This window comes from Lepisma saccharinum, chromosome 6 (assembly GCF_977018435.1).
Source record: "Lepisma saccharinum chromosome 6, izLepSacc3.1, whole genome shotgun sequence".
Taxonomy (NCBI): domain Eukaryota; kingdom Metazoa; phylum Arthropoda; class Insecta; order Zygentoma; family Lepismatidae; genus Lepisma; species Lepisma saccharinum.
In genome coordinates, this window is record NC_139234.1 from 79,294,762 (window position 1) to 79,321,132 (window position 26,371).

General features: G+C 36.8%; 1 protein-coding gene across 1 annotated transcript in view; it reads right to left on the reverse strand.

The window, feature by feature from the left end:
* Positions 1 to 26,371, reverse strand: part of LOC145988904 (activating signal cointegrator 1 complex subunit 3-like) — a 209,003-nt gene that overhangs the window by 129,941 nt on the left and 52,691 nt on the right. The window contains exons 5-7 of the mRNA XM_083124197.1: positions 16,601 to 16,843; positions 11,453 to 11,555; positions 6,890 to 7,008 (exon numbers count right to left, since the gene is read on the reverse strand). Coding sequence (XP_082980323.1) covers positions 6,890 to 7,008; positions 11,453 to 11,555; positions 16,601 to 16,843 — 465 coding nt within the window. The remainder of the gene's footprint in view (positions 1 to 6,889; positions 7,009 to 11,452; positions 11,556 to 16,600; positions 16,844 to 26,371) is intronic.

A 26,371-nucleotide genomic window follows, 5' to 3' on the forward strand; every position in this document is an offset into this window, starting at 1 on the left:
TAATTACTTAAATATGGTAATTATCTTTCACCAATATTTTGGTGGAAAGAGCAGACAGCGGAGAGTGTTAGGAGAAGAGGACAAGATTGGAATACCATGGAAAGAGAGGAGTGGTGGAAGAAAATTGGAGAGGCTTGACTTCTATGCCAACTCAGTCAGAGGCAGGAAATGACAATGTATGATGATGATGATGATGTGTCACCAAATATGAAGGGTATTGACAGATGGGCAGTATCTTGAAGTACCTTTGCGAAATGAGAAAATGGAAATCAGAGGATCTTTAGGGTTTAAACTACGCTTTGAGAAGTAATTGCAAAGTAAAGTAAAGCCTAATTGAATTTATTTCATGAATTCTAGTTGACAAAATAAGAAGTGGATCATCATCTAGTTTTGGGTTGTTACAAGCATTTAAACACATTTTCCGATGTAACGGAGAACACACTTCACATACAGGGTGTCCGGCTTAGACCTTTAACATTACAAAACAGTATAACTTTAGTTAGATTCAATTTCAAATGAAACTTATTGTTTGTATGGGACTGGCAACTGTGGCCATTTGCGAGAATCACCAGTACTTCGCATAAATTCCAAGATGGCAGAGTGGACGGTTCAGCAGAAAGTGTTCTGCGTTCTTTCACTGGCAGAAAACAAATCTGTGAAGCTTTTTCAATGTGCTTTTCAGCGTGAATTCAATCTTTAACGTCATGACAATGTTCCTTCCTATCTGAGTAATGTTAAGTGGGATAAACAACTAAGAGAAACTGGAAGTGTTGTGTTGGAATGGAAGTATGCGAAGCAGAAGGTATCAGAGGAAAACATTGAAGTGATTTGCACTGCATTCACAAGAAGTCCAAGAATATCAATAAGACGTGCAAGTTTAGTGCTCAACATTACTCGGTCTACTATCCATGACGTTGTGCACAAAAGGTTACATCTATGGGTGTACATCAACGAATTTATCCTGATCATAAACCTAAAAGACAGACTTTTCGGGCAAAATGTTAACCGAAATTGACAACAACTTTTCTGGACAAGGTGTGCTTTTCTGATGAAGTTGCATTCCTCACGTGTGGCAAAGTTAACAAGCATAATAGCCGTATTTGGGGAAGTGACAATCCTCATGAGTTTTGTGAAATTATGAGAGACTCGTCAAAAGTTAATGTGTGGTGTGGATTAATGAAATAGAAGATAATAGGCCCGTTCTTCTTTGCTGAAGAAACAGTGAGAGGAACGAATTATTTAGACATGCTTCAGCATTATGCTGTGCCTCAAATGCCTCCAGAAACCACTTTCCAACAAGATGGAGCCCCGGCACATTTTGCTATCATTGTATGAGAATTTCTCGATGAGCATTTTCCTAGAAGATGGATAGGAAGAGGATCTAAACCATCTGATTGGCCTCCGCGGTAGTCGATCTTTCCCCCCTACACTTTTTCTTTTGGTGGTTCATCAAGGACCAAGTCTACAGTATGCCTGTCAAGAACTTGGAAGATATGCGTAACAGAATTCGTCAGGCGATTAACAATGTGACCCCTCAAATGATAGTGAATACCTGGATGGAATTGGAATATCGGTTCGACATCTGCCGTGCCACAGGGGAGCTCACATCGAGATTGTGTGAGTTGTGTGTAGTGCTGGTGCTGGGACAAAAAAATGCACGAGTTTTTTTTTTACCAAAATGTAAATTTTGGTAATAAAATTGTGTTTCTCTGCAAAATTTTGCTCTTTTGTACTGTTAAAGGTCTAAGCTGGACAAAGTTTGGGTTGTGCGACATTTGAAACACACTGTATAAGATGCTGAGCATCACGGTATTCAAAACATCGCTAAATTATTTCAGAAAGCAGGAAATGGGGGACAAAAGGGTAAGAAATTGTTACTGACTCTATGGAATGTTTACAACGTTGACAAAAAAAAAATCATTTGCTAACTTACGCTGTACTGCAATTTGAACTTAGAATCAACAAAATTTCGTACATATTACAGCAAAAGATCACAGTCGCCAGGTGGAAATTTTTAGTCACCATGGCGACCTAGCGATCGGAATTTTTCGAGCTCTGATTATAATACTAATAATATTATAGGTGTTTATAAATAATACGTTAATATAATGCATATGTACGAGGGTGGATCATTAAGTATCGCACAACAATTTTTCCCCGCGATGTTATTGTGGCTGGGACGTTGAAATTTCACAGATGTATGGTTTGAAGTTCGTGCTAGAGACGGAATTTGTTTGATCAGGTATAACTCTTGTGGCAGAAGCGTGAACTATTTAAAAAGGTTGGCATGCATGTTGTTGTCGTTAACGTGTGAAAAGCAAAGAGCTGTAGTTCGTTTTTTGTGGACGAAAGGACAAAACCCAAGTGAAATTCTCAGGGAAATGTTGGGCGTGTATGGGGAAGACTGTTTGGACCGTAGCAACATCTCCAGGTGGTGCACATTCTTTCAAGGAGGCCGTCTGAAGCTTGTTGACTCATCACGTTCCGGGCGAACAGTAAAAGCTGCAACGAAACTGAATGTTACAGCCATTGAGCAGCAATTCTAAATGACCGGCGGATCCATCTGAGAACCTTGTCAGGGCAGTTCAACATTTCAGATTTTCATCTGTTTGGCCCAATGAAGAAATTCCTAGGTGGCCAACGCTTCAATTCCGATGAAGTGCAATCGGTTGTGCGCAGATGGCTGTATTCCCATTTAATGGAGTTTTATGAACAGGGTATAATGAAACTAGTGCCACAATGGGAAAAATATGTTGAAAGGCTTGGCTCCTATGTCGGAAAGTAGCTAAAAGATGTGGTTTCAATGGGTATAATTTACATTGTCTTACCTATTAAACTTCCTTTTTAAAAAAATGTTGTGCGATACTTAATGATCCACCCTCGTATATTCATCATATGTAAATTAATTAATAAATATTGTTATTTTTATTATTACATTAATAGTAAAATGATGCTAAAAAGCCCAAGATACATCATCAAATATTCATCATCTAGCTTACGTGAAGTTAAGACCGCTCAAATTTGTATAAAAATAACCATCGTGGCAAGGAAATTAATGTCAAAAAAGTAAAAATTGAATATTTATTTAATAAAAAAATGTTAGGTCCACTTGAAAAGTAAAGTTCCTGATTAATATTTTATGTATATTATTAAAAAAATATAGTAGTAATATAATTCTTCTTTAGTACTGTCATTCAAAGCAGTACAGTCCCAATCTAATCTCGGTGGAAATAAATAACCCTCGATTGACCGATACCAGCAGTAACACAAAAGACTTACATAGAAGGGAAGAATACAAGAAATTGCTGAATCCACTTCCCGCTTTAACTTCGATAAAACAAAGCTAACTTCATAGTGACCTCTTTTCCAAGAACTCCGCAAGCACCTGACTCGGAATTAGTGAGGCCTGTTGTTTGAAAACGTCCACCTATGTTACCACCGGGAGCTTTCAAGCAAGAATTGGCAACGAACGATTTATTTTATTTCTGCAGCAATAACCGGGCAGTTCCATGTTTGGGTTCGGTTTTCACTTTTACCCTGCCTTTGATCTTATGATATGCTTCCCAGGAGGGTGGGGGTTTTACCTAGCGTTTCTAGGAATATTTGTGGAACTTCTGTGCTGGGTTCCAAACCTGTCAAACTTACCTTTGAAAAGGACAAATGTTGAGACAAGTTGTAGCTCTTGGTCGCTCTTCTAGCCACTCTTTGGTATCAGATACTTTTGCTTTAAAATATTCAAGAATTACATATGAATATTAAACTAGGTGTAATTTAATCACACAATCCATTTTTCACACAATGCTGGTGCAAAATAAATTTAAAAAAATAATTTTGTATAATTTATAGGATAATTGGACTTTGTGAAAACATCATGCAGCACTTTCCCAGACCTTGCGCAATATCAAAACTCCAGTAAAAGTAGTTGGAATTTAATTACTTATTATCAGCACTCGTGAAGTCTAGATATTCTGGCAATTGTGCAAAATACATAATGTTTATAAGATTGCAAAAAATTATGAGGAGAAATGTATTTTGTGATTAAATTATTATCCCATTTGCAATTATGAATATCTTAAAGTAAAACTGTTACATTGATATGGTACAGTTCCAATGGAAAAATTACATAGTAAAATGTATTGGGGCTATGCTGATAACACTTGGAACCGATGCTGACACTCTCACCAATGCTTCAAAATTGTTATAATCACATTTGGATGAAAATATTTATTAATATTAATGGGTGAGCTTTCCACTCCAATTATAATCCATATGCCACAGGTTTGCTTTAAAATACTGTATTTACACATGTATAATGTGCACCCTGGTTTCTGGTGGGGAAAAGGTAGAAACAATTATATCTCGTATGTAATGCGCAGTACAATTCAGGTTCAAAAAATGGCCCTTTTAGTAGTAGATCAAGAATGAATGGCATCATACCTATGCAATACATCATACCTATTCAATGAGTCCATGTTGCTATGTGGACGAAGAGGAGAATATGGTCTTGTGTATACAATGAGTCAACAACTCATGCCCCCCCCCCCCCACTTCCACTGTGTTTAGCATCCCAAAGCTTGCAACCACCTTATTTATTCTATAGTATAAGAAAGTGAGATCAAAATTATGTTATGGATTTACAGTGGTCAGGAAGTTATGTTCTATTATTTCTTGCCCGATAAATACTGCTGATATGCCTCCCATGAGTCAGGAGGGGTGCATGCTCGAATTCTACATGAATGGTGCTGCTTATCTTGATTTCTCAAAACTCTCTTATTCAAAGTGAAAGATCATGAAAAACAACCATTTCACTTTTATAATGTTTTTCTTTTTAATTATTATTACTAAAGATGCCATGTGGCAACACAGGGTCACATGGGCATGAGTGAAATCATGCATATTTTGTTCTTGACAAACACACGAAATGTGAAGTAACATGCTGTAATGTTTATTTTTTGCATTTCTGAAAGGTGCGAGGTGGATTTTCCTACCATGATGCAAAATGAACTGCAAAATAAAAACTGCAAAACTCTTGACATTAAAGTTTATTTACAGACCAGACACTTTCTGAAGTCTGAATTATCCTGCAAGGTATGCAATTCACGGAAACTGATTTAATTCATCTGTAATATTTGAGAAGCAAAAATGGGCTCCTGGACACAGGAATGCATTTAATTCTCTGATAACTGTGCTGTTAGAAGGAAAATGCTTATTTTGTGTACTAAGGGTAATTTTAAAATCAATTGTAGGGTCTTGTTCACCATTTTAACACTGAAATGCCATTTTATACACTGCTTTTGATCCCTAAATGTACCCGATTTTTGTACTGAAAGCTTGATCTTCTATTCAACAAAAATATGAGGCCATAGGCATGAGCAAAGGGGAAGCAACAAGAGGGAACAAATGACTACTGTCCACTTGGGTTCATAAGATTGCCATTGTCTTTCTCTTCCTGATATGGTGGTACACAACATCCCAGTGTTTTCTTGTCCCATGAAAAACCCAAGATTGGTTTGTGAACGAAAATGATTCAAAAACTGGTAGAAGGTAAATTGAGAAAAGTTCCAAGGTCAAACAACAGTCTTCTGCCAAATTTTACAATACTAGTATAGCTTGGGAAATATGGGAGTTACAGCAAATGTAAAATCAACATAAATGCCATACTATTTTACATATTATTTTTCTGGGACCTGGATGACTGAACATATGAAGTAGAAAAATGTAAAATGCAGGAATGTACATTCAGGGTTCCACTGTATACATAATAATAATAATGATATTCGTCACCTAATTCGAACTAACAAACTAACTCTCTCTCTAGCCTTCTTAAACCCGAAGGTTCATGGCTGCAGCAACACAGGCCTTCCATCTGTCCCTATCCTGAGCAAGATCTATATACTCTTTTCCTTCCCTACAGATTTCCTTTAGGTCCATCTCAACGTTGTCCCTCCATCTTCGTCTTAGCCTTCCTACAGTCTCTTACCATCAGGTTTCCCAACAAGAATCCTGTAAACTCTTCTTTCCTCTCCCATTCGTGCCACATGGCCTGCCCACCTAAGTCTTCTTGATTTAATTATTCTAATAATATCTGGACATGAATACAAATTATGTAGTTCTAAATCATGTAACCTTCTCCACTCACCTGTCTCCTCATCCCTTTTAGGTCCTAATATTTTCCTAAGGATCTTATTTTCAAATACTCTCAATATATGTTCCTCTTTCAATGTAACGGACCAAGTTTCCCATCCATATAATACTACAGGCAAATTTACTGTTTTGTATATTTTAACTTTTAGTTTCTTAGATATTAAACGAGAAGACAAAAGTTTATGAAGAGAAAAGTAACATGCATTTTCTGAATTAAGCCTGCTTTTTGTTTCCTCTTTAATATCATTTTCATTTGTTAGTATTACTCCTAAATATTTGAATTTGGAAACTGGTTCAAACGAGTTGTTATCAATAATTAGATTTTGATTATTACCTAACACTTGGTTTCAGCCTGTAAGCATATATTTAGTTTTCTCTTTGCTAACTTCCAAACCTCTCTCTTTAGCTGTTTTGAAAAATATTTTAGCATTATTCTTAATTGTATTCACATCATCCCCTAATAAGTCTACATCATCTGCATATGCTAACAACTGAGTCACATCGTTTAATTTTAGTCCTTCGTGAGTTTCGTTTACCTTCCTAACAGCATATTCTAAGGCAAAATTAAAGAGCAATGGAGATAATGCATCTAGTTGTTTTAATCCATCATGAAATGTAAATTTGTCAGACACATTAATACCCACACGAATTTTACTGTTTCATTGGTGCATACTTTTATCATATTAAAAGCTTCTTAAATAAATTAAAGCATCACCTAATTCATTAAAATAAACTGTTAACTTACAGAAAATAGCCTTGATTTTGGAACCTGTTGCTTCTTCATTAACAGAGGTTCTGTGTAGTAAATATTTCTTTCTTCATACTGGAGGTTCTCAAAATATTTAACATTTGTTGGCTCCAATCCTGTAAAGAGAATAAATAAATACCTTTTAATTTTCTTATTGTTGCATCATTTTCTTAGATTACATTTCATTTACAGATTTACGGAAAAATATGTTACACTAAAAACTCATTATTCAAATTGTGTTTATCTAAAATGATTTTTTGTCAATTTTAAAGATACACAGTTTTCCTTCAAAACAAATATCATTAAAGGTCCTACACCATGGCCATGTGGTTTAAGGTGTCATGCTTTGGGCTCCGGCTACGGGACATGTGCAGGTTAGTCTCTCCTGGGGGGAAGCGTAACAACTTTTTCTCCTGAGATTTCAGGCTGTGTATGGGGCTCGTGGCCACCCACCATCGTGAGGAAATTGGGGAGTTACGAATGAGTAGTGTAATCCGGTCATGGGAAACTTAGAACAATGACTGGGGGTTCGTCACGCTGACCACATGTCACCCTGTAACTGGTTGAATGATCTCCCACCTCGGCAGGAGGGAGTGAGGCCAGCAGCCAAGTAGGCCCTGGCCCTAACGGGGCTTTTGTTCCACGGGTTATTATTTATGTATCATTATGTATCTTTAGGGGGCATGTCTTCCTGTATTTCTTACTGAGAATGAAGTCCATGATCTCAACATGTAAGCACTTTGTTTATCTTTGTCACCAAGTTAATTAAAATCGCAGATTACGACATCATGCTCCTGTTTCACAAGTTTCTTGAAATGCTGTTTCCTACACTTGCAGTCATCACCTGGCACATGACTCGTTGCCTTAATGAGTTTCCTGGCATCTGTAATTCTATCATGTTTTGACTTTCTTATCTACTTTGATGAAGTGTAACTAAAATCATTACAATAATTCATTATCACATTAAAACTTACAATCCTCTTCCCTGTTCCCTTGTCTCAACAGTACTAACTTTCAGAAACAATGGTGTCACTACAAATAAAAACCTTATGCTCTAACAATGAAAAAACTAGAGGGCTTGTAAACACTTTCCTATTCAACTGATTTGATTAATTTCTTAAAGTACATTTGGATTTTGTTTCCATCACACTGTGGACTTTGATTGTTATTCCACTGTATGTATTTTTTATGCTGATTGCTTTGGGACTGTGAATGTTTTCTCAAGAATTAGGCATGTTGGAATATAGTACTCCATCCCTATAATAGCATAGTATTAAAATCTAGATTTTCACCAACAGTAGACGTGTGTACCCTTCAAATGTGTATACAAGTTGTAGTCTTGCGTAAAATCATTCAATTTTTTTTTGACTAGTCCTGTATCATAAATATATTCTGAAAATGTTTAATGTGTGCTCTTTCAAATACTTCCTCAGTATTGCTAACTTTTCAGGTTCATAGAAAATTTGCATATAATTCTTGTGAATAATTCCAAAACAATTCTAGAACTGAAGGAATTCTTGGTAAGTACAGTGTAACCCCTTGATTAATACATTCATCATAATTATTGGCTAGAGAGCTTGCAATGTAGGAAAATGTAAAATCGAGGAAATAATTCTAATATTTTAGTATAGTTGCTAAAAAGCTGGCATTTTTGAATGGAAGGTTCTTTTCCCCGATAAAAAGTAGCTTTTTTAAAAAGAAAAACCGAGTTTTTGGCTTTTTACCAATTACAGCTAACCTATTTCACTTGAAGTTACTGTTATGAGTTTACAGGTTTGTAATGATATATATTACAATTAGCTGAAAAAAAATTACATGATGTAGCAGCATGATGTAGAGACAGATATTGGCCAATCTCAGTGGACACATGTTGCATAGTGGTTCAGATACAATTTTAACCCTATCTTACCAAGGGGGGAGGGGGAGGGGGCTTGCAGGATCACCACCTCTATTTCTTAGATTTTTCAACTGTTTGAAAACAAATTACATTATTCCTTAGGGTGTTCCCAATATTTCTGTATTACTTTTGTTCATAAAAACATACATCTAATGTAATTAGGAGGCAATTGCATTTGGTGGGTATATCAGGCACCATCTTTGAATGCGTCTCACTTGAGACACTCATGCCGGTGACAATGTACAATTGATTAGTAATTATTGTAATTATTATATTTAATAACAACTGCACCTCCACAAACAAAAAGCATTAATAATAAAATATTATGATTTTTGTGAGTTTTAGTGAATGATAAAATATATGCGAGACACTCATGCAATGATTGGTTATTATTTTTTGTTCATGATAGTAATTTTTGTAATTATTATAATTAATAAATAACTGCACATATATAATCAGAAAAGGAAGCAGTGATTCACTAATAAAATGGTTTCTTGAATTTTAATGATAAAGAAAAAAGTGTGGGGCTGTTATCTGCACCCTTGTATGCAAGTTTCTTGTACGGCACGGGCAAGGTAGGGTTAAAACTAAACATGTAGTCATGATGAGCACATCTGATCCATGAAATGGTCTAACTTAAAACAAGTTCTTTCATGTTTGTGTCTCAATTAAAATGTTGTCATAAAATGTGAAACAAATGTTAATATCAAAATAGGTATTCGATGTTTCGGGACAATTAAAATTTTTTACTGTTTACAACACATATGCAGAAGTATACATATTATGTGAATGTGTGTATATATCCTGTTTAATGGAGCTTTCAGACGGAAGTGACACGTGGCTCTTGGAAAACAACCCTTAGAAGTAAATGCAATCTTTTGAAATGAAGCAACATAAGCTGCAAGTGTCGCTTGTCACTTGGTCTGTACAGTTTTCCCACGGAACATTCAGACTGAATCAACAAGTGACATGAAGCAGACCCTCAGAAATCCATTCAACCCTTTGAACTGAAGTGCGACAAGAAGCTAAGCATGTCACTTGCATGCTGCTCGGACTATACTGTTTTCTCAATGGCGTGCATCGTGCCGCTTCGGTCTGTTGCCCTTGCATGCACGGTGAATACTTTGCTCTATACTGAAAGAGACTGTGTCACTTCTCATCTGTGACTTCAGTCTGAAAGCTCCTTCAGTGGCACACATTGTGTCGCCTCGGTTCTGTTTGTGCATGAGTGGTGAATGCTTGATTATAGACTGAAGGGGTCCATGTCCCTTGCCACTTCAATGTTACACCCCCCCTGCAATATGTTGCTTCAGTCTGAATGTTCTCTATACTTAACAAGATTGTTCGTTACTTCATCAGAGATTAAGATTTAATTTAGCCTGTAAATTACAGAAAACAAATTGCAAGTATTGTCGGGAAAAATGCTGGCATTTTGATAGAAGGTTCCTTTCATAATCATGAATGGGCCTCTGGAGTGGCATAAAGTAATACTTTTGCCTTGTAATAAGAAGGTGTCTGAGGTTCCCTCAGTGGAGGCAGAATGCTTCAGATCTCATTTCAAACTGTAGCTCCAGTCCAGATTTCTTAAATATATACTTTTTCCCCCATTTCCAGCCAGTCTTATTTGCTTCTGCTTCAGTTTTAGTGCCAGTGCTTTTCACGCCGATCTGCAAAAGGTCCATTGCACCCAGGGGTTGACGACTAATTTAAATCTATTTTTATATTTGACAGCAAGTCTATACATAAGTGAACTATGATTATATCATAGTTGATATATTAATATTAATTAAGGTTGCATATTAATTTCCATATAAACTTTAAAGATCAGAAATGTATTTATGAGCGAAACTGTTGGGATCAGGGCATTGACTTGTAAGAAATAAATTTACTGGCCTGTGGTCTCACAAAGGTTGAGAACCACTGCAACAAACAGCCAAAATACATCACTAGTTGCTCCGTGCCAAGGTTTAGCAGCCATTTAACCAAATTATACATGATGTACTGGAAAGCCAGAATACAAATATATTTTACTGAACACAAAATTTAATGTAAAGAGATTTGATACTAGATTTTCAAAAGGTAGAGCAGTATTTTCTTCTTTGCTTCCTGTATGTGTTCGTATAACGAATTCAAACATTGAAAATCATATCATGCTATTAGGTTCCATTAGAAACACATACAAAACTACTCTAGTTATGTAAATATGTTTCTACTACATAGATATATTTAATAAGCCTACCGAAATATGAAGATAACACTCGGAAAGAACTGCCCATTTAAAAAAAAGCCAGTTTTCTTGAAAACATTGTTTATGTCTAGTTATGAATTTCATATTGTAAATTGTATTTTATATTTAGGAATGAATGTCTATTTTACAGTAAAGAGATAAACGAAAAGCATGGAACAGGAAAAATACTGCGAACTCCTATATTTTCATTGATTTGAGACACTTTTGTGAAAAAAGCTGAAAAAAGCCCAACCAAAAAAAGGTGCGGGAAAAAAATCTGTTTTTTTTCCCCAAAAAGCTGGTTTTTTCCAAGCACTTCCAACTCTAATGTATAATGCAAGGAAAATGTAAAATCTTGAAAAAATTAGGATCCCTCAATACAATAATATACTATACAATAATAAATATCTAACAAACATGAAAAGTAAAGACATACCATTGCTCCTAGGGACTTCAATCTCCTCCTCTTCCATTGCACTCTTGCACTTTGACTTGATGGGAGAACTGTTATTAGTGCTGGCCTTGTGTTCATGCTCAGGCTATGAAACAATAAATAACAAAATAAACAAGTAAAGAACGAGCAAACACAAATGTTATTTCAATTTTCCAATCAAGTAGTGAATAAATCAGCAATGATTATGAACAATGTCAATACTTTAACAATGAAAGGTTCTGACCTTGACAAATTCTTGTTGTTTCCTGCTCCATATTTGAAGACATTTGCGTCTCTTCTCCAAAAATCAACAGGTGTTTGGAATGCTAAGGATGTTCTTAAACCCGTGGTGCAACAGCCCGTAAGGGCCAGGGCCTACCGACTGCTGGCCTTACTCCCACCCACCGAATGGAGAAATCATCCAATAATTTACGGTGAGACGTGTGGTCAGCATGACGAACCCCCAGTCCTTGTTGTAGGTTTCCGTGACTGGGTTACGCTACTCATTCGTAGCTCTCCAATTTCCAGTCCCATGCACAGGTCAAAATATTCAGAGAAAAGTTGTTACGCTTCCCCCAGGAGACTTGAACCTGCACGTCCCGTAACCGGAGCCCAAAGCATGACACCTTAGACCACATGACCACGGTGCGGGACATGCTAAGTACAGGGTTCACACGTAAACATTAACTGCATTTTCCCTGAGATTTTCCCGAGTTTTCCAGAATCAGCACATTTTGTTCAAAGTACTCAATACCCAGTACATACTATTGTAAATATATTTTACAATGGCCTATGGTGCATCTGTTTTATGAACAACTGAAGTTAATTGAATAACGAATAATAAGAGAGTTCATTTATAAGAATATGACGATTTTCACCGTTTCTAAGTGGTGTATTCTCCATGATATCACTTTTCCTGCTTATAATACAAACTTGACTAAAAAAAAAAGGTGAAGTGCTCCCCTGTGCTTAGCACCACACCATGAAGGCGTATAGGGGGTGTGGGGTTAAAGCCCCACACTTTCTTGATCCGGTCGTGAGTGGGGGAGATGTGATCACACCCCCCCCCCCCCCAGGGTTTTCCCCAGGTACCCATGTCATTCGACGCTGGGTGGGCACCGGGGCCGCTTCCAACGTTAGAAAAGTTCCCGGATTAGAACCGGCCGGGGATCGAACCCGGGACCTTGAGCATGGTAGACAGACGTGTTACCAACTGAGCCACCGCGGCCACACCAACTTGACTAACAAATATTAATTTGTTTTAGTATATACATACAGATGGGGGACAAAATAATACGAACACCTGTGAAAAAGTATGCCACATTTGACACCGGCAGTACAGCAGTACCACCTGGTACTGAAGTCTGCCACCTAGTGGCCATGAAGGGGAAGGTATTAGTCTGTCAACGGCAGTCATTGGTGGTGCATTCGTCTATCGTTCGCTCTCAAGAGACGCTGCAATGTCAGACATGACAAGAGTTCCAAAGAGGCATGATTGTTGGAGCACGTTCAGTTGGAGCCACGGTGACGGAAACCACAAACCTTGTAGGGTGTGCAAGGAGCACAGTATCAGCCGTTATGACAGCGTACACAACACAAGGTAAGATGGCGTCTTCAAGGCACAACAGTGGACGAAAGACAAAGCTTGCTGCTCGGGATAGGAGAGTGTTGAAGCGCATAGTTGCCCGAAAGCACAAGCAATCATTATCCGAGATAACATCTGAAATAAACAGGCATCTCCAGGACCCAATTTCAACCAAAAACTGTCAAAAGGGAACTCCATGCTGCAAACATTCATGGCAGAGTGGCAATTCGTAAGCCGTTGTTGCATCACGTAATGCTGTCAAGCGACGCCAATGGTACAGAGCTCACACAAGTTGGTCTCCACAGCAGTGGCAACAAGTAATCTGGTCTGATGAATCAACATTCACGTTATTTCAACTCACCGGGCACGTTTATGTGCGGAGAACGCCCCAAGATGCGTTTCATCCTTACTGCCTCTTGCCGACTGTGAAGCATGGAGGTGGGTCCATTATGATATGGGGTGCGATATCTTGACACGGTGTAGAACTACTTGTTTTTCTGCATGGGAAGATCAACGCCAATCACTATGGGAGCATTTTCGGGGATCATCTCCATCCTTTTGTCCAGACTTTATTTTCTGGGGAGCGGCCACTTTTTCAAGACGACAACGCTCCCATCCACACTTCTGGGTCTGTCCAAACATGGTTCGAAGAACATGACGATTAAGTAGGACATCCTGAATGGCCCCCACAGTCTCCCGACTTGAACATTATTGAACAATTTGTGGGGATATTTGGAGTCCAAACTGCGTGCTCGAAGTCCTCCTCCAGCCACACTTTCGGAACTGGAGACTGCTATGGAGGAAGAATGGCTCCATATTCCCTTAAACATTGTGCATAACCTTTATGCATCCATCCCACGTCGCATACAAAGTGTACTTCAGTCACAGCCCCATATTAATAAAGGTTTTCTCTAATTTCACAGGTGTTCGTATTATTTTGTCCCCCATCTGTATGTGTGTGTGACTTTCGTTCAAAGATTCGAGCGCCGACCAGGGCATAGGTGATTTCTCATTCATTTATGTCCTGTAATCGTTGTGATTAACCTAAGTTTTAACCAGTTTTAAGAATGTAGATGTAGATGGTTTTAAAACATCATGAACATTCTAAGTACCACAAAACATCATCTGTAGTACGAGCAAATTATTCTAATCGTGGGTCGTTAGTGACAAGATTCAAGATTTGGTTGGTTGGTTGATTTGGTGTAAGGGTAATCGGGACTGCACCTTCAGTTTAAAGTGCCTCCACCAGGTAACTAACCTGGGACCTAAGGTTATCCAAGAAAACAGACACTACATGTCAGTTGTGGATGCATCGCGGTTTCTTACTATTAAGGGACTTGATTTTTGAGATGATGAGTCTGATGCAAACCTTAACAAAGGGAATTTCTTCGATAGTCTTGAAGTTAATTTCAAAATGAGGTGATATTGTTCAGAAATGTATTGAACTTGAATCTTAAAATTCCAATTACATTCAAAATTAGATTCAAAACAAATAGATCTGCATAATGTCCACACTTATTCTCAGCAAAATAAGCCAGGAAGTGGAAGAGGCGACAGTATTTGCACTGATGTCAGATAAAACAAAAGACATAGCGAGAAAGGAACAGGGCAGATATTTGTATCGCAGGCAGGTAAAATAACGCTTTTTAGGATTTGCCACTGTTCAATCATTAGATCCAGGTTCGCTCATTGCAGATATCAAAATCAAAGAACTTATTTCAAAGATATCCACAGATGCCTGTAATTGTGTAGCACAAACATACTTTGAAGTGGTAGAGTGAAAGGTGCACCAGGGTCAGAACATTTCTTGAATTATGAGATAACTGTAACCTTTTTAAGATTTTTATTCCTGTGATAAGATTTCCCTGAAAGGTGAAACGCAGATTTTGCCCAAAACTCTTCAGCGTTACGAAGATGGAACAAAAGTACTCCCCTTAATGGATTTCTTCGAAATCCTAGGAAAGTATAAATTGGCATTTCACAAGGTTCACACTCTGGTTGTATTCTCTGTAACAATCCCAGTTTCCAATGCAGCGTGAAAAAACTTTTCATCTTTGAAACCTTAGAAAAGCTTTGCTCGAAACAGGATGCTGGATGCCAGTTGCCTCATTTGGCTGTCCTTGTTATTCAGAAGAAATGTCAAGACCTGGACGTACCAAAGGTGGGCAATGTGTTCCCCAAAGCACATGTAGCAGAATTCTCCTACAGGACAATTACACTTCACTAAGTGACTTTCGTTGTTTCCTAATACTTAAGAATATTAATTTCTTCCAATGTTATGTTTATTTTGCAAGAAAATTAAATTCTTTGAAACATTTTTTTTCATCATTTATATTATTATCTTAAACTTAAATATTTATATCAGTAGTTTCATATCGAGAAAGACGACGAATTATAAAATTATAAATGTCTTCCAATACTGAAATAGGCCACTAGAAACAACGTAACTTGTGGCAGTTCCCACGAATAAGAAAAACATAATTAATGCCTTTATTACAGTGAGTCATATGGAGATATACTCATAATGAAGAAGTAAATTTAGACAGTAAACGTCCACTCTAAATAAAGGACAAACACAAAGCACCGTACATGAATATAATAACAATAATAATAATTATGTATTTATATATAATATATATTTGTAGTGTTTATGGGCATTTTAATGTGACTGCCCCCAACAATATTTGTCGCCCCCCTTCTGCCCTTCCCCCTCCCCCCACCCAGTTACTTTCCCTGGCACCGTCACTGATGACAACATATAAAAAGAAAGATTACAGAAAAATAGGAGTCCATTTTTGCTTGAATGGTCATTCATTTTATTTTACTGTCTCTATATATGCATGAACCTTAAAGACTTTCTCTTATTGAAAAATTATATTTTTCCAGCATCACTACCATGTTCCAAATGAATGCACTAATCCACCCAAAACACTGAAATTCAATAAAGCATTGACGTTCTAAATTTAGCATGCAATAAAGGCTAGCTTCCTTGCCTTAGGCAATAGTAATAAAATCCTTTCATCCTAGCATCCAGAAGAGACACATAGTTGGAAACAGAGTTGCCAAATTTAGCTCTTCCCTATATTAAATTTTCAAGTTAGCAATTTAAGTGTCATAAAGTAACTGTTGATAAATTTACATCTATTGCAAGGAAGAACTCAGTTACAGTTACTTGCTTTTAAAAAGTAGCTATTTACAGATAGAATTCCTCGATGTAAGTAACTGTTACTTGTAACTGTACTTTAAGTAACTATTTACTTCCAAACACTGGAAAAACTTATTCACTTTATAACAATTAGAAATTAATATTGTTGTAAGAGAATATTTGTGCAAATTTTAGATAAGTGCACTGAAATTTTGAAGACTTTTAGGTAGTATAGCGAATAATTTGTTGTTTTAAGTCAACTTTATGCACAGAAAGGCTAATCGGGACTGGACCTAGTTTAAAGTGGGATCCGAACCACTATGTACCTCCACTGGGTAGTGAACCCGGGACCCCTTGATTACAAGGCGAGGACGCTACCACTGTGCCATCTAGGAGGCACAGTATAGCGAATAATACCTACCTTGACACTGCTTGATATCACAGATGAGCTCGACACATTGGAACCTTCGTCAGCATCGTCCTCATCATTCTCTGCAGTTTTTAACTTCCGAAGAGACTCCAACTCTCTGGTGCTATTCTGCGAGCAATCCAGAACATCAAACTTACTCCCAAATCTTTCTGGTAGCAATCTCACATTCCTCTTTCCGGTTGTGAGACACTCCTGGCTGTAGGATGGCAGAAGAGAGGTGATCTCCCCAACAATCTAACACACACAACAAGCAACAATTAACCCAAAAAATACAATAACAATGATAAACAATTTATTTGCTGAGTATTTCATGCAAAATATGTTCAATGCAGGGTGACTACTCTATAAACAGGATTAAATTAAATTCTTGGGGTGGCAGAATAACATTTCCAAATATAGTGGACTTTATTTAATTCGAACTGGTATAATCTGAATTAATAGGTAATTTGAATACATGTTTATTCCCCTTGAAACCATCTTTAATTCAAATTTTGGATGATACGAACTTTTTTTTGTGTCCCTCGTAGTTTGAATTAAAAGAGTTAACTCTATCAAGCTTCCTCTGGAATACCATACAGTACTGGGTAAATTAAGAATTGATTATGATAATTACAAAAAAAAAAACCTTAACATGTGACACTAACCAGCACCCCTTCACAGGCCACTAGAAAAGGCTAAACAAGTAGAAATGACAATCAGGTTACAGCATGTGCTTCACAATGTGCCAGAGCGCATGTCACACATTCACGTTTTACTTTGCCTGTAATTATCAATTCTTACTTTACCCATGCCGTATGGTATTGCGATGACATACAGTATTCCAGACCAAGCATGTGGCAACATAGCATTTTTGGCTACCATTGAGGCTCGTAGCAGTATACAGCCTAAACAGTATATGCTACACAGTGTGTCCACGAAGTTTTTAGACTAGCTTAACAAAAAGTGTAAATATGTAAGACTTAGCGTAAGCCTTAGTTACTCTTCGATGTACATCCCTCCTAAGTCCATACATTTAGTGGCATGGCTGTAAAATTGTTGGGATACCCCTGTGGAAATCTTCCTTTGGAATTGTGTTTAGGTGCCTTGTCACAGCTTCTTCAATTTCCAAAACATTGAACCTTCAGGTGGGATGTCAATTTGGGGAATAAAAAGTAGTTGGCTAGTGCCAAATCTGGTGAATAAGATGGGTGGTTGAACACAGTCACTTGTTTCCATGAAAAAAACTGTTGGACAACAATTTCCTTGTGGCTTGGCACATTGTTGAGCTACAAGAACCAAGCACCGGATTCAACCAGCTATCATTTTACTCACCTCAGTCTCTTTAACAAGATCTCCAAAATGGCTCTATACAGAGCTGCAATCATCAATCATCAGCAGCAATCATTCTCAGTGATTACCCATGGTTTTCACTCAGTTTTTGTTGAACCTTTTCAACATTATCGTTAGTTTGACCAGTAGAGGGACAAAACTCCTTGGGATCATCTGTCACATCTTCCCGGCCATCACGGAATTGAGGATGCCAAACAAAAACATTGGCATGACAAAAGGCTTCATTGCCGCAAGGAGTTTTCAGTATTTCAATGGTTTCTGAAGGGGTTTTACAGAGTTTTACACAAAACTTAATCGCCAATCTTTCTTCTGATTCCAAATCCATGACAAAGGTACAAAACACTGCACTAATTTTAAAGCTGTATCTCACAAGCACTGATTCACTGCATGCTCACCACTTGTGACACAACGTAATACATGTAGCAAATGCCATATGGCAGCATTTACCTTGATACAGCATAGCCAGTCTAAAAACTTAGTAGATGCACCATGTACATTGAAAATTCAAGCACTTTAGATTAAAACTCACATATTTCCAACAACTTTTCCCCTCTTTCCAGTCTGTACTATTAATGGAGTTGCCTATAGAACCTGACTTTGAATCACCCTTTCATTCAAACAATATTGTTTATATATATATATATATTATATATATTAATCATATATTCATATATATATATATGAATATGAATTTATCTATCAAAATATATTATCATGCATTATCTAACCTACCCTAACCTAACCTAAATCTAACGTAACTCCATATTCCATTGGCATCACATTTTGAAATTTTGTAGTTATTGAGAACTATTGTGTCATAAATACACCTAACCTATTTTCTCTTTGCAGGCAAATAAGAAATACAAGTTACGTCATTAAAAATGCAACAACTCACGAGGTTCTATAGTGCCTAAAATAACCTATTTCGCTTGTTAGAACCTATGATCGCCATAAATGTTATTGAAAAATGAAAAGTCCTGTACCAAAATTTATTTACACCAGCTTTAATTTTTTTTAGCCCTGACATGGGTATATAATATGAAGACCCCAGATTATTATGTAATATCAAACACAAAATATGTACATAAATATGTATTATCAAAAGGATATGTAGCTAAATATGTAGTATCAAAGAATAAGTAATATTAATAATAATCGAGTATCCAAGCAATTTCAAGAATTCTGCTAGATATTTATTTTATTTGAACACATTCAACATAATTTTAAGGGCATAAGTTGTTCAAATTAAAATTTGTATCAAATTTATAAACTCAAGAAAGCACAGCAACGTGTACATATTTAAGAAACCAATTTTGTCAACTATTAATTACTTTTCACTTCGCAAATTATTGTAAAATACGTAAGTATGTAACAGAGTTCTTTGTAACTTTCGAAACAAATTGTAAAAAGAAGCATCCACAGAAAGAACAATCAAATGAAAATACATAGCTACTTTTGTACTTCTTGTACAAGGGAACATATTGTGTAACTCGTTATGTACAGAAAAGTAGCTTTCCTGTCAAGCGAAACAAAAATATTTGACCAGAAAGGGGGGTAAAACTCCATCATCATTTGATAAATAACAGTTCCCATATATTTTTCTTTCTTCTTCTTCTTCAGCTGTCTTTCGACTTGGCAGTCAATTTTAGGTGACCATAAGCAGTATGCATCTCATTGATTAGAAAATATGACATCACACGAGCTATAAATTTTCTTCATCATGTTTCAGATATCGAAAACATAGGAAAAAAAATTAGGGCTGAGCCGATACCGATGTATCGGTATAGGCCGATACTGGTGGTATCGGCATCGGTGAGTATTGGTTGATTTTCTTTTACCGATACCAAAGATTTTCAGTGGCTAGAAGAGCAGGCAAAGGCAACAGCTCGTCTCAACATTTGTCCTTTTAAAAGTTCATTCACCCTTCCTTGTGACAGATTGGGAGACCAGCACAGGAAGTTCCAAAGATTTTCCAAGAAACACTGATAAAACCCCACCCTCCTGGGAAGTAGATGGCAAGATCAAAGGCATGGGTAAGTGAAAGCCGAACCCAAACGTGACTACGAAGGCATGTAACTGCTTAGTTCAGGTTGTGGGAAATAAACCATTCGTTGCCAATTCTTGCTTGAAGCTCGTGGTGGTAAGATAGGTGGATGTTTTTAACCCCCAACCGCACTAATGTCGGGTCAGCTAGTTGCAGAGTTCTTGGAAAAGAGGGATGAAGGTCACTGCGAAATTACCTTTGTTTTATCTACGTTCAAGCAGGAAGGGGAATCAGCAACTTATACTTATCCTCTTCACTTCCGTCTTTCGTATGACTGCCGGTATAGGCCAATGATGACTATTTATTTCCGGTGAAAGCTGGCCCCTGTGGTACAGTGGTTAGTTAGCATATCGCGCTACGACGCCAGGGTTCAAATCCCAGCCTGGACATGGATGTTTGTGAGCGTCCATTCCACCGAGATTAGATTGGGAATATATGGCTTTGAATAACAGTACTAAGAAAGATAAGGTAAACGGGACTTGACCTACATTTTAAAGTGGGACCCGAGTTACTATGTGCCTCCACCGAGTATCGAACCAGCGATCTATAGATTACAAGGCGACGGCGATACCATCGAAGAGGCCCCTCTAAAGATTTATGTACACCACTACTTACAATAATGTACATAAAATATTTATCAGGAACTTTACTTTTCAGCAAATAGACATACCATCATTCTTTTTGTTATTCAATAAATATTCAATTTTTTACTTCTTTGACATAAATTTGCTTGCCATGACTGTTGTTTTTACACAAATTTGATGAATATTTGCTGTTTTATCTCTGATTTTATAGTGTCTTTTTACTATTTATGTAATAACAATTTTTTTTAGTCAAGATAGAAAGAACAAAATAATATTAACGTTGTCTATCATCCATTTCTTAGTCTGTGGTTACATACAACAATACTTCATACGTATCAGAGAAATTAAGTACTAATTAATTAATTTTCATATTATATTACAAATAATTATATTAATGTATTAAATAGAAACAATGTTCTTATTATATTTCTGACACACTTGGCTTGGATTGGCTTCCCAAATTACATATTTCTAAATACGTGCCTAGTGATGTGACGAGTTAGTATGACTCGGTAACTAGCCTGTTATTTTGTACTGGAATTATACAAGTATCGGTATCGGCAAATGGTGGTATCAGCTCAGCTCTAAAAAAAAAATACAAAAATATGTTGTTTTAATGTAAAGTAAATTAGCAAATATGTAAAATATGTAACAAAACTTATGAAAAAATCATGTTAGTTATATAATTCATTGGCATTTTCCTGTTCAAGGTATGTATATAGAAAGGAATATATAATATGTAATTACATACAAATCCAAGCTCTAGTAATATCTCATGTGAAAGAGCTCTTCAAGACACTTCCAATGGCATCTGAATCACTTTTATAGGTGTCCTGAATGTCGAAATATTGCAATTTAACAAGATGGCGAAAAAGATCGACTTGAAATTGCACATTTTGCGCACCTGTCATTTTGGAAATACAGAAGATACAGATCTGTAACTTTGAATAGGTTCGTATCTCAGGTGGCCCTTCCAGTATGTTAAATTTCTAATGAATCAAAATATGTGAGGCTGAAAAATGATTTCATATGGAATGACCCATAAGCAAATTTGCACATAAAGTGGACTTAAAACAAACTTTGCTAAATATCAAGGTTAATTTTTTTATGCTGTAAACATTTCCTTGCTTATGTAACATGGAAGTGTAGGTGATAAATATATTTTTTATAGACAGGAATAAGTACCACAAAACTTCACATATGTGACAAGATGCTGTCTTGCATATATATATATATATATATATTCTATGCTGACATTCTTCATAAATGATGCATTACGAGCAATCTATATATATAAAAATGGATGTGTGTGTGTGTATATATGTATGTTATGTTTGTTCCGGCATAACTCTCGAATGCCTGGAGCAATTTTAACCAAACTTGGTACACGTATCACTTACAATCTGGAAAGAAATACTGTTGGGGTAAGAAACCCCTGGCACCCCTAGGGTGGGGGTGGGAAGGGGGTGGTATGTAAAAATAATCTAAAACGATCGATATTAGTGTGGAATCCATAGTTTTCTGGGTCACTAAGATGAATAGTGACACTCCAAGTGCCGTTCAACTCCAAGTTTATCACCTATCAGCATGGTGGGAGGGGTGAGAGGGGTGAAAAATAAGATTTAAAAAATTACCTATATTAGTGTTGAATCCATAGTTTTCGGAGACATTCACGATGACATTTTAAACTATAGTTAGAACTCATTATTTTCCTGTCTAATAGAAGATTGGGATAAATAAATACCTGGCCAATGCTGGGTAATCAGCTAGTATGTAACATAATAAAGCAGTAAAATGTAAAGTATTTATACCAACCACCTCAGTGGCAGAGTATGTTACATGGTCTACTGTTGATCTCAGCCCCCAAGTTCCCATTCTGGGCTTGGCTGTCGTTTGTGACTACGCCTTCATCAAATTTATCTAATCATCTTCACCACAATTAGCCAAAACTGACTGTTATTTAACAAAAATAGAAACAAAAATTAAGATACTTATGTGCCATCATCTTTCTATCTTCAACATTTCAGTCATCTGCATGATCATGATCATGCTCGTCTTGAACATGGCAAGTCCAAATTAAGTGCAACAGTCCTTGGACAACCAAGCAGCTTTCATTGAGTAACGTGCTGTCAGCATGTTCAATTCCGTCACTGATGCTATCTGGCCTTCTCAATTGGACTGATTGATTGATTGGTTTGTTTATTTCACTTTGCTTTTCTGCCACCCTTGGTTAATCGCGAAGATCATGATGATTGATGATATGATGAAACTGATGAACCCGGATAAGCACGCTGTGCTAACCACTCCGCCACAGAAACCTGCCTTTCTTAATTGGCATCCACTACTATTTCTTTCATCTCCATAACTGTCCTCATGATGTTCAGGCAGCAAGGAAAATTTTGAGACTCATAGAAGAAATCGAATGCACAACTGTGCACACTAAAGTTGATTGTGTGAACAATGTTGGGACCTTATGGTTACTACAACTGGTAAAAACCAGAGTTTCTCTATAAATGACTATTGGCAGATCTCTTCCGCCTTGGACATCTAAAATATTATGACTCCCTTACATCCTTGTTATCCAAAACTAAAATCATCAAAAACAAACAAAAAATTGTCACTTAATGGAAGCATTAATGCCGGTCACCAGTTCTGAAAGACAACCACCCTCCTCCTTGAAATCTAAAATTAACCAATTACCTTGGAGACATCCAAATACAGGATAATAATAAATAATTTATTACGAATAAAGTAAAATAAAGTAGGGATGGATCAATATGAAATTATCAGGGTGGCTACAAACAAGCAGAAATGAAATTCCCTGACTTTTCCAGGTTTTCCAGGACAAAATTTATATTTTTCCCTGACAATTACAAACTAAACTAAATCGATATTTTTGCAAATGGAAATAATAAACTCATACAGATCCACGTATGGTTTTGTTAAGTACCAATATTATCTCCTATGAAATTGATTTAATTTCTGTATTCTCTATGATATGAATTAAAACTGCAAAATAGTGAATTTGGAAAATTATTACGATTCACAAGCTAGGGATGGATTACGGAATTTTGTCATACGCAGTAAGTTTAAAATAAAATACTTGATTATTTTTAAAGGTAAGACTAAATGAGATAAGAGTGAAGAGTGATTGATTAAGAAATACAATTTGTAATTTATCAGTCTCCTTATACATTCTCGGTATTATATGTTGATATTTCCACTGAGGTTTGGAACCCTCTGCTTGTAACCATGAGTGCGGACTCATTTTTCAATGCATAAAGCTACATCTCTCTTCTCTGTAAAGCAAACAACTTACTCTTGCATATAAGTGAAACAATTCAATCGAACAAAATAAAGTGTCATATTTCCTTACATTATCAATGGGATTTCTGCTTCAGTACAGTATATCCAAGTGAAGTACTGTGAAACTGACAACATGCAGTTATACCATTAATGCTGACGAAAAGGGTACGTAGGTATTAGAAATTTAACGCAAGGAATTTATAGAATTCCATTGTATAGGTACCTGATTTAGCTAACCACACATTAAAACAGGAACACTCTAATAATAAAAGCTTCTGAAAGTTCATATACGAGGGGAATGCTGAAAAAAGCTCCAATGGTGCCTATACGCAGCACTAGTGGTCAGAGAGCCACACACACATGCAGGCAGGAAGAAGTGGCATGTAACTGTAATCTGGTACAGTTGCAATGCAGCCATTTTAGGACAGTTCTAGGTTAAAGATTGCAGCTCTCATAAAGTCTCCCACAGACTGGGATGTAGCCTACATTGCACGCTCAGAATTTGGCACAGAGCCACCAGCAATCGTGAGAGGTGCGCAGATCGGACGTCGTGAGTGATAGTATGGTCAGACGATGGTGCAGACAATTCATGAAAGGCCAATCGAATGTGCACAACCCCATACAGCTGAGTACACGTGGGCCCTTTGCATCACTTCAGGTGAGAGATCTTGGACCACTCCCTGTACAGCCCTGGCCTTGAATGTACCGACTTTCATCTATGTTTATCTGAAGAGGTTTCTGGCAGGGCAAGGATTTGACAGCTACACTGCGGTAGAGATAGTTCCAGTCTTTGCTGTCAGATACATATACCATGGGCATACAAAATTTAGTGCCATGTTATGACAAATGCCAAAACAATGGGGGTGATTGTCAAAAATTAGGTTAGAACTCACTGTTACTAATGCAATAAATTACAACTGATATTCATGTTTTATTTATGCCTAATTGGTAGGGACTTTGATATTTTTTTTCAAATTGATGTGTTTTGTTATTTTTTTATTTTTTACTATAAGGTGTTATTTTTCCCAAAATTCACATTTTCATTTTAGAGCATTTTCTGACAAATATCTGAAATTATACCTTCATGGTGTTTTTAAACTACTATTTCAAATTGTAAGTCACATGGCTTATGCCTCTTCGTGAGAATTTGATATCTTGAAAGTTATTTTGGGAAAGTTATTTTCCATACACCTTTTTTTAATATTAAGGTAAGGATTTTACATAATGGAATTTTCCCCGTATATACTGAAGGGTGTATAATGACCATAAGTGGCGACGCACCCAAAAAATTAAAGTCAATCAATCTCACGTAACAGTTACCGATATATTATGGCACCAAAAATTGGCATTATCTTTTTTTGACTTGTTAGTGTTACGTTTCCGAAAATTAGCCTTTTTGTTTTAGAACATTTATCTGTCAAATATACCGAAACTTAATACTCCATTGTGCTTTTTAAACTATATTTTAAATTGTAGGTCACATGGTCTACTTATTTTCGTGACAGTTTGATATGTTGGAACAGATTTTTGAGGAAGTAAAAGTAAAGTGCTCCCCTGCACTTTTCCATGAAGGTGTATAGTAGGGGTGTGGAGTTAGAGCTGAAGGTAGGGGTGATGTGATCAGCACCATGCTTCTGGCTACTTTTTTCCCCTCAACGTTTCCTCAAGGTACCAGCTTCATATGATGCTAGGTGGGTGCCGGAGGTTTGAATAGGTGGAAAACATCCCGGTTCTCCCCCGCAGGTGTTCGACCCAGGGTCTCTTGCATAGTAATCAGACGCCCTAATGACGGAGCTTCCATTATTACTCGCTCGACAAATGCCGATGGTGCGCACTTAGCTTGGTAATTCAAAACATATCTCGTGCGAAAAATACGAAGATGTGGCTCCTGTGTGACGGTAGTTACGCACTCGATCTCATGTTAGAACCCTGCCACTTTGCTCTGCGATGCAAATGGTTTTAATAGAAGTTGAAAAAATCGTGGGAAATACATGATTTAATGTGGCTGTCGGAATTATTCCATGTACGTATAACTCTATAGTTTACTCTTGGGTAAAATGTTGGAGAACTTGATGTTCTATGTACACAAACATGGCCTAGAAACGACATGAATGTTGGATTTCATGGAATTTTTCGTATTCTTAGGAAATTTCTTTAAAAAAATTGCTCAAAACACTATCAATTCACATTTTATGCCAAATTCGCATTATTTTGATATTTCAAACGGGCGAAAAATCTGTCCCGGCATCACTGCACATTCGTAAACATAACCTCGCAGCAATAACCATTTTCCACGGTTTTGGCGTTTGCGAAAAATCAATGTCCCTATTAATCGGAAATTACTTTCTGGCCACCCCTGGAAAGTGAAAATTTAGTAGAGCTGGCAGAGAAAAGACAATTCTTGAAGAAAGTGATTTGTTTTTATGATTGAATGATTCGAGTAAATATGATATTAAAATATTTACGTATTTATTATTAGTATTTTATTTCATAATATTG